The following is a 9704-nucleotide window of genomic DNA, read 5'->3' as shown; positions in this document are numbered from 1 at the left end:
TCACACAACAGAACTTGGTCCTTTTCCCTTTAGTTTGTCTCTCAGTTGGCTGACACATCATTATTAGTGTCCGCCCTCACTAATCATTTTCACCACACACAATATCTAAAAGTCTTCGGGGGGCACTTCCCATTTCTCTGGAAATCTCTTAAACTGCTTTCAGTTACAAGAGATGGGCAAGGTTTTTATCTGCTCACGCTCTACTCCACCGGAGACAAAAACACATCCCTGAATTCTCTTGTTTAAATTGTGGCTGTTGGCAAAGTGTCCAAATGAAGAACTTAACGCTAACACACAAAGGACACAGTATAAGCTCTGTATAATAGTGACTTCGCTTCAACTTTTTCTCATTAAAGAATTATTTTTATTATCTCTCCACAAGGGAGTTATAAAAAATACCTGTAAAAACATTGAAAAGGCTCTTAAAAGTCCTGGAATGAAAAATTCTGCAGTATAAATTATGATACATCGTCTATGACTTGCAAATAAGAATAAAATAAATTCTACAAGCTAGAATTTCTGAATGATTTTGATAGGAATTTACCAGAAGGAGCCAGAACATCAAACCTTAACGATTTCCTGTTTTCATCACAATTGAGTTTTTGAAAAGCTATATAATCTGTCGACAGGCACAATCCACACAGGAACTTGCTGCTGCCACTAATGATGAAATCAATCTGAGGGACAGAGATTTGTATGCTGGACGCGCCAGGCTCTTCCAGGCAACTGGCTGAAGTGGTCTTCTCTTATTTTTCCCCTTATGTTTTAAATAAAAGTAAATATACATATAGTAAAAAATTTAAATGGTACAGAAAGATCTAAAATAATCAGTAAATATCCTTTTCTCTCATAACCTAGAAAATCTGATGTCTTCCAAATCATCCGGTGTGTGAAAAATTTGCAAAGTGAAGTCAAACTTGGAGTCTCTTCATCTGAAATTATTGTCAGGACTTTTGGAATGTGTTCATTCTGTCATGTATTACCTCTGTTACAGAGGAAAGTCATGCAGTCTTCTCCTTCTTCAAAAAACCTAATTACAAAAGCAACACACACACTCTGCTCAGAGACAGCAAGTCCAGGCAGCACCTTGTACTCCGTGATCTGGCCCTAGTTACGGGCAGAGTCCCTGGTATCATCCCTGAAATACAGGAATCACAATTACTAACAAGGCATTTTCAAAAATAAGAACTTTGTTTTAATCAAAATGAGGTCATCTGGTCCTTGTAAAATGGAGAGGATTAACTCTGTCAGAGATTCAGTTTGTCTGGTCATTACTTAATTGAAAAATATCTTTATTTAACATTGTACAAAAGGGCATGAGCCACAGAATCCCAAGCATTCAAGTTAAAACTAGGTCAAACCTTTCCTAGAGAACAAAGGGAAGGCGAGGCAGCAAAGGACTAAGGATGGAGGAGGAAGATTCCTTCACAGAAACTCCCGCCACAGTGATGAGAAGCTAGGTGTTCTTCCCCCAAAGTGCACTCACTCTCTGGTGAGCAGGAAAAGCTTACAGAGTCACGGGTGGCAGGAGCTCAGCCGAGCCCTTCCTGAATGCCTCGGATCCTCCTGGCCAGCTGCACATCCTTCGGGAAGAGAGTGACACGGCCGGCATGTAAGGAGAGGAGATAGGCATCCTCAAAGAGATGAACTAGAAACGCTTCTGCTGCCTGCGGACAGAAAGAAAAGCAGAAAGACTGACACAGACGAGGGGGCATGGGCTGCTTTTTGCTGAGAGACCCGCTAAACTCAGTCTCTAAGGGCTCAAAGGACTGCGGGGAAGGATTATTCACAGAATGAGACTGAACTTTGCCTGGGAATTCCACTACCACCAAATGAGAACCTAGCCTCCAAACCCTGGGTGTTCCTTGTTGTTCTTTTCAAGGAGGTGAGATTTAGCCTTGCCTTTCTCCCATACTCACCCCTCACCCAACTGTACCTTGGCCCCCTTCTTACCTCTTGTAGGGCCAACAGGGCCTGGGCTTGCCAATTGAAGTCCACACCACGAGTGAATATAACACATATTTCTCTTGCCTGCAAAGGAGTGGGGATGGGGAGCAAGGGAGAAGGGGAGTGGGGAGGAGTAGAGAGTAAAAGGAGATTCAAGAGAAGACAGACTCTCTCCACGAGTCTCCATGAATCTTCATTTCCATTATTCCTTCCTGGCCCTTAATCAGAGGACCTAACTAGTAGCTGGTGTCAACTCCAGGGAGCTTAGAGATTGGCCCGTCTCTCCTCATTGGTGGTGGGGAGAGGAGGAGACAATCTCTCAGGGCAAGACAAGGGATGAAAGGGTAGTTGGATGAGAGAGTTCCTTTTATGTAATCAAAGAACACAGTTCAAAGGTGGTAGGGGTTAGAAATTAATTCCATAAAGAATTAGAAGGTGCCCTTGGTGGGCTCATGTTTTCAGAAGATGAAGAGTCCCCGACCAGGCTAGAGAAGAGGTCCCTTGCCATTTGGGCAATAGGCGATAGGGGCCCAATACCTGGGAAATTTAAAGAAAGGAGGCGGCATGGGGGTTGGCGGGAAGCTCCCTGGAGCTCACCAGGCGGCCGAAGGGGTTCTTCCTTAACAACAGGTGTGTGCTCTTCTGAAGAGTTCGGATCTCCTTCAGAACCCGATGTTTCCGGCGAGCAAGTGGACGGGAGGAAGCGCCTGAGCAAAAGAGTTGGGTCAGAGAGTAAAATGCAGTGGAAAACGGGTGGTGCATTGCAACCTGGCTGTCAAACTACCAAATCGTAGACTGTATATAATAGGCTCCCCAAAAGCAGGGATTTTTGTCTATTGTAGTCATTGCGGTTATCTTCAGCAACTGGAGAACAGTGGTTGGTGCTAAATAAATTTTTGTTAAATGAATGAAGAAGTGATCCTTTGAGGGTCCTATTGACCCTCAGTGATGATCCTCTGAGGGTCTTATTTTAAATGCTGACTCTTCCATGCAGCCTTTCCTGACTCCCAATCCCTTCCAAACCGATGGGTCACTTCCCTCCTCTGGGCCCACAGTACTCTGTGCATCTCCTCTATCTTTCCCACCTGGATTGGAAACCCAGTTTCCAATTTTGTTTTTAGGTTTCTTTTGGCCCTGCTGCACAGCACGTGGGATCTTAGTTCCCCAACCAGGGATCGAACAGGCGCCCCCTGCATTGGAAGCACGGAGTCTTAACCACTGGACCACCAGGGAAGTCCAATTTTTAGGTATTTTTTAAGAGCTGCAAGGAATCTGAGAGATTATCTAGTACAATTCCCTTGTCTCTGTTATCCTGAGGCCCAGAGAGGTTAAGACAGTTGGCCAGAGCATGTTAGCGGCCAAGGTGGGAGCTCAGAAGTGGCATAACTCAGTGCCAGTGTCAGGCCTTTGGGCTATGAAGTCAGAGCCTTTGGCTCAAAGCCTAGTTTCAACAACAACAAAAAAAGAGAAAAAAATCTTAAAAGCATTCCTAAAAGTAGAAATCAAAAAAGTCAAACTCTGATCAGAAATTAAAAACACAAAAATATAAAAAATAAAAATTCTTCTAACTCTCATCTTAAAGAGGAAAATTCACTGAAATTAGACTACTTAGAAATGAATAAAAATAAAAAGTCTACACCTTAAAACTTAAGCGATATAGCCAAATAGTCCTAAAGGAAAATGTACAGCCTCAAGATCTATCTACGAGAAAACAAGAACATTAAAAGATAATTCCGCTAAGTGTTCAACTCACGTATTAGGAAGAGAATTATTAAAGTAAATCAAAAGAAGGTAGAGCAAAAGAAATATTAAAGATAATAAACTAACTTAATGAAAAAGAGTGTAAAATAAAAACAGTACAGCTGGCTCCATAAATTAAACCAAGGACCAATAAAAACAAATGAATCTCTGAGAAGTTGAACAAATAAAAAAAAGAAAAAAAAAAACCCCACGAAAACTAACATTTTGAAGAAATGTTATTCATGGTCCAGCCAAGAAGAGAGAATCCACACCAAGTAGTTGCACAGAAGGAATTTAATATGGTGAACTAATTGCCAAGTGTTAGACAAGCTGCCAAGAGCAAATGGGGACAGAGGGGCAATGCAGAGATGCGCTGGCAGTGGAGACTTTATCCCAGGGGCCAAAGAAACAGGGGACTTTTTAGGAGAAAGAGGGAGGCCCTACACCCAGGAGATGAGCTACTGGCACCTGCCTCCCTCCTCACCACCAGTCCCCAATCCAGTCGCTGGAAGCAGCCTTTAATAATCAGACACGGCAGTCACAGAATGGAAAGATGAACACAACTAAAGATCACCAAGCAATGTAAAAAGGCCAACACCATGAAAGGAAGGGACCAAACTCAGCAAACAAAATAACCAATACCAGAGGGACTTGAGTTATCACAGAAAAGAGAGAAAGAGAAATACACATAATAACCTCAGAGGGGTAAGGGAAGATGTGAAGTCTATGACTCAGAAACAAGTGCTTGTGAAAAGTAACCAATTAGAGAGATCATGGGAAAGAACTGGGATTAAACATTCAATAGTTGGGTCTTAAAATCCGACATAAGGAGTTGGGATTTAATCCTAAGGTAATGGGAAGCCACGGAAGAGCTTTAAGCAGGACGGAGAGATGATCCACTTACATTTAAAGATCATTCCAGTTGCTGTGTAAGGAAAGAACCGAAAAGGGACAAGAGTGGAAGGGAAGTCGTAGCCAGGTTAGGGTGCTGGGGGCTTGGACTAGGCTGGTGGGAGTGGAGAAGGCAACGAGTGGCATGATTAGATGCGACGTGGAGGTGGAAGTGCCTGAGCTTACATTTGGATTGGATGGACATGGGGGCAAGATGAAAAATCTCTCCCAGGTTTCTGGCTTAAACGATCCTGTGAGTGGCTATGCCATTTCCTGAAATGGGGGAAACCGGGGATGAAGCGGCAGGAGGGGAGTAAGCAAAAGTGCGCTTTTAGATGTGTTTAGTGTGACATACCCAAGAGTCTTCGAGTAGAAAGGCCGTTGGATGTAGGTGTGCGGGGTCAGAGGACAGATGTGGGCTGGAGCTATAAATGTGAGACCTATCAGTGTATGAATGGTACTGGAGCCACGGGGAGGGATGAGCCCACCTGGGGAAGGGAAAGAAAGGAAAAGTAGACCATGGAAGTCCAACATCAACATGCTGAAGAGAGGTGGCACAGGCAGTAAAAACCGCTGAGCAGAAACTGCAGAGCGTGTGTATCACGGAGCCAGGGGGATGGAGTGTTTTGAAGAAGAAATTACCCACTGTGTCGAGTGCTTCTGAAAGACAGGGTAAGAGAAGGACACAGGCATGTCTAATAAAGTTGGCAACATGAAAGTAGCTGGTGACCTTCACAACAGCAGTTCAAGGGCACTGGAAGTAGGGGTAGTGCTTGTGGGTAGTCAGACTGGAATGGGTTGAAGGGTGTCTGGGAAGAGGGGAAACAGACACGTCTGTAGACTTAAGTCTGGCTGTTCTAAAAAGGGGAGCTGTGGGGCTTCCCTGGTGGTGCAGTGGGTGGGAGTCCGCCTGCCAATGCGGGGGACAGGGGTTCGGGCCCTGGTCCAGGAGGTTCCCACACGCCGCAGAGCAACAGACCCCGTGCGCCGCAACTACTGAGCCTGCGCTCTAGAGTCCGCGAGCCACAACTATGGAGGCCCGCGTGCCTGGAGCCCGCGCTCTGCAACGGGAGAGGCCGCCGCGATGAGAAGCCCGCGCACCGCAACGAGGAGTAGCCCCGGCTCTCCGCGGCTAGACAGAGCACGCACGCAGCGGGAAAGACCCAACGCAGCCAAAAATAAATAAATAAAATAAATTAATTAATTTAAAAAAATAATAAAATAAAATAAGAAGGGTAGCTGTGAAGGGCAGAAGTGAGAAATGGGGAGTATGAGGGAGCCGGGGATGTGGGGTGCCCTTTTCTTTAGAACAGAAATAGCAGAGCACATTTGCCAAATGCCAATGTAAGGAGTATGAATTTACTTCCAAGTGCAGGTGGTAAGGATAACAGAAAGCCCCTGGGAAGGTGACAGAAGATTATGACCAAGAGCTCATGTAGGAGGAAGAATGGCTTTTGATGGAAAGGGGTCACCTAGGTTCTCTGTTGTGAGAAGATAAAGGGGAATCCAGTCTGGAGGCTTCTATTTCCTCAATGAAGCATGAGGCAAGGTCATCCTGAGCTGAGAGTGAATCAGGGGACTGGAGCTGTAAGGATGCTTCTACATCCGGAAGCAACAGTGAACATCATACGTAACAATATTCCTGTTAAAATTACAAATGAGACAAAGATGACCAAAACATTGCACTTATTTCAACACTAGTCTCAGGGCCTCACTAACAATAAAATAAGAAATAAAATGTATAAAAATGAAAAGAAGACTCAAAAGTCATTATTTGCAAACAGTATAATGGTCCACTTAAAAATTTCAATTAAAGCAACTGAAAGACTCTTAGGATTAACAAGAGAATTCAGCAAGTTAGCTAGATGCAAAGGTTATTTATGTTAAGGAAAGAAAAAAACCCCAGGGCTTCCCTGGTGGCCCAGTGGTTGAGAATCTGCCTGCCAGTGCAGGGGACATGGGTTCGAGCCCTGGTCTGGGAAAATCCCACATGCCGCGGAGCAACTAGGCCCGTGAGCCACAACTACTGAGCCTGTGCGTCTGGAGCTTGTGCTCCGCAACAAGAGAGGCCGCGACAGTGAGAGGCCCGCGCACCGCGATGAAGAGTGGCCCCTGCTCGCCGCAACTAGAGAAAGCCCTCGCACAGAAACGAAGACCCAACACAGCCAAAAATAAATAAATAAATAAATAAATTAATTAAAAAAAAAAGTCAAGGCCTTAAGAAGTAATAAAAAAAAAAAAAACCAAAAAACAACCCATTCACAATAGCAACATCTATAAATAACCAATAATACTTTCTTCTGCTCTTAGCTATGGAGCAGAAGACAAGTAAAGCAGTTGCTGCCACAGTTCTTGTTTGTGGGTATCCCATCCACCAGACCACAGCACAGAAACTAAGGTCCACAGACCAGCCTTCTTTCCAGGCATGCTACCTCTGGAAGGGAACAAGGTGAGAGCACTGGCTGAGTTAGGGCACTTTGGTTAAGGACCAATACAGCCACTCACTGAAGGAAAAAAACAAAACAAAAAACCAAAAACACCTGGAAAGGCACCTTCTAAAATTAGAACTGTTGTTTGAAATTGTCACAAAAAGCAGCCAATACTTTTGCATTTGAAAAAAGCACAAACACCGATTTTTTAAAATCCCGTGTCTGCGGGAACAAGCTGGGTGACCTTGTTCAAATTATCAGGTCTGTCTGTGCCTCAGTTGTCTCATCTGTAAAATGGGCACAATATAAAGTTGAGTTAATTCATATAAAGAGTTTAACACAATGCCTAGTTAGTGGTAAGCACTCAATACACGTTAGTAGAATCAAGAATACTGTCTGGGGCAGTCCTTTCTCCTCCTCAGAACTACCTTCCCCAGTCCCTCCCCGGTCTTGGACCTTGGGCCGTCCCGGAGCGGATACTGGACGGCAGAACCGCTTTGCCCCCCCCTGCAGAGGAAGGCCAGCGGACCGGGAGTCAGGAGACTGGGCTGGACCCCAGGCTCAGCAAGCGAGCATCGGTTTTTTCGTCTGTGAAATGGGCACGCGGACTCGGCCGTACCCACCTCACAGACAGGCTGCAGGGAGGCCGGCTCGGAGGGAAAGGGATCACGGCGGGTTACCTAAGGATGGGCCCGGCCGGGGTGGGGTGGGAGCCGGGCTCGCGGCGCGCCTCCTTGGGGCTTCGGGCTTGCGGATCCGGCGGCGCGGGCCCATGGTTGGCGCTCAGGGTTGCGGACCGCGGCTCCTTCTCGGCCTTCCGGGTCCGGAGGCAGAGGCTGGGGTCCAGGGGAGGGCCAGCAGCGCCCCGGCTGCGTGCCCCGGATGTGTGGCGTTCAAATTGCCCGCTCCACCGCGGATTCACTGCCGGCGTTTTTTAAAAACCGAATCCAGCGACTCCCAGTGGCTGCCTCTGGAACGCTCCTGCGCAGAGCGATTGCCGGGAGGACCAATGAGAGCACAGGACGAGAGGCTAACGGCGGCGGTGATAGGAGAAGACAGCGGGGACAAGGCGGATCGATGGTAGGAATCAGCCAATGGGGACTTGGAAAAGTGAAATGAGGCGGGAACTGCTCCAGTCCTCCGCTCCCTTGGGCAGGACCGCGTCTTTGAGGGATCAGACCCACGTCCTCTGGTGCTCTCTGGTCGAGAAATGAAAGCTCGATTATGAAGATGTAGCTGGTGCGTGTGTAGAACGCGTTTCTCTAGACGAATCACCTTGCGCAAACATTTTATGTTTTGCTCTATCAATCTTGAGGTGGGTTTTAAAGATGAGGAGACGGGCCCACGGAGAATGTGACCATCCCATGTCTCGCCTGAGACCAGGAGCAGCCCATGAATATGACTCAGAAGTCAGCTTAACTGCATGAACCTTATTGATGATTAGGGTCCTGGGACAGCCAGGATGGGGCCTTTGACCATGAGGTCAAGCAGGGCAGGCCTCAGCTCTGTTTTTGGATCACGCTCTCCAGCATTTTCGTAACAGGGAAATGAATGACCCCTTCCCTTCCTGTTGGGGATAATATGTATTGAGGTCAAATGTAGAACTAGGTAGTTAGAATAAAGGGGATTTTATATTCTACACTTTTGTTTTTTTTACATTATCTAGATGTTCTACAGTTAACATGCACTGTAATCAGGAAATATGTTACAAAATCAGGGATTTTATGGAACCCTTCTTCACTGCTGGTGGGAACGCAAAATGGTGCGGCTACAGTGGAAAACAGTATGGCAATTGGTCAAAAGATTAAACACAGAATTACCATACGATCCAGCAATTCCACTTCTGGGTGTATATTCAATTAAAAGCAGGGGCTTGAACAGGTATTTGTACACTAAGGCTCATAGCAGTGTTATTCACAATAGCCAAAAATGTCCAAGTGAATGAATAGATAAATAAAATGTGGTATATACATACAATGGAATATTATTCAGCCTTATGAAGAAAGTAAATTTTGATACATATTACAACATGGATGAGTCTTGAAGGTATTATGTTAAGCAAAATAAATGAGATACAAAAGGACCAATATTGTATGATTCCACTTACATGAAATGCCTAGAGTAGTCAAATTCATAGAGACAGAAAGGTAGGATGGTGGTTGCTAGGGGCTGGGGGAAGGGAGGAAAGGGGAATTATTGTTTAATGGGTACAGAGTTTCAGTTTGGGAAGATGAAAAAGTTCTGGAGATGGGTGATGATTGCACAACAAATGTGAATGTTCTTAATGCCACTGAATTGTACACTTAATAATGGTCAATACGGTGAGTTTTATGTTGTGTATATTTCACCACAATAAGAAAGAAAGAGAAAGAAAGAAAGAAAGGGAGAAAGAAAGAGTAGAGGAGGGGGGAAGGGAAGGGGAGGAAGGAAAGGAAAGGAATGTTTGGTTGAACCCATTGAGATGCAGTCAAATCACAGAAGGATAGTTGTTTTTCAGTGACACAGAGGCAAGAAGTCCTACTACACCAGTCCTCAGGACCCATTAATCAGACAAAGCAAATCTTCACTCATTAATTCTGCTTTAGACCTAGAGTGCCTTCTTTGCTCTATTAGAAATAAGTAGAAAACAAAGGTAGAAAATAGAGTGTTGTTGTTTTTTTTTTTTAAGATTCCATGTATAAGTGAGATCATACAGTA

At 45.3% G+C, this 9704-nt stretch overlaps 1 protein-coding gene across 2 annotated transcripts; it reads right to left on the bottom strand.

Moving 5' to 3' along the window:
• Positions 1 to 936: 936 nt before the first annotated feature.
• On the bottom strand, positions 937 to 7875 carry CENPA (centromere protein A). 2 transcript variants are annotated; one of them, XM_061211336.1, is made up of 5 exons: positions 7688 to 7875; positions 2545 to 2654; positions 1954 to 2031; positions 1512 to 1667; positions 937 to 1138 (listed from the first exon to the last, which is right to left on the bottom strand). In XM_061211336.1, exons 1-4 carry the CDS (start codon positions 7779 to 7781, stop codon positions 1533 to 1535), a joined length of 417 nt encoding a protein of 138 aa, XP_061067319.1. In that variant the 5' UTR covers positions 7782 to 7875; the 3' UTR covers positions 937 to 1138; positions 1512 to 1532. The 2 variants fall into 2 exon arrangements, with proteins under 2 accessions (XP_061067319.1, XP_061067318.1); XM_061211335.1 differs by lacking the exon at positions 1954 to 2031.
• Between the last annotated feature and the right edge of the window lie 1829 nt (positions 7876 to 9704).

This window comes from Eubalaena glacialis, chromosome 14, assembly GCF_028564815.1.
Source record: "Eubalaena glacialis isolate mEubGla1 chromosome 14, mEubGla1.1.hap2.+ XY, whole genome shotgun sequence".
Lineage (NCBI taxonomy): Eukaryota > Metazoa > Chordata > Mammalia > Artiodactyla > Balaenidae > Eubalaena > Eubalaena glacialis.
The sequence above is the reverse complement of the archived record's forward strand: the minus strand, read 5'-3'. Positions and strand labels throughout refer to the sequence as shown.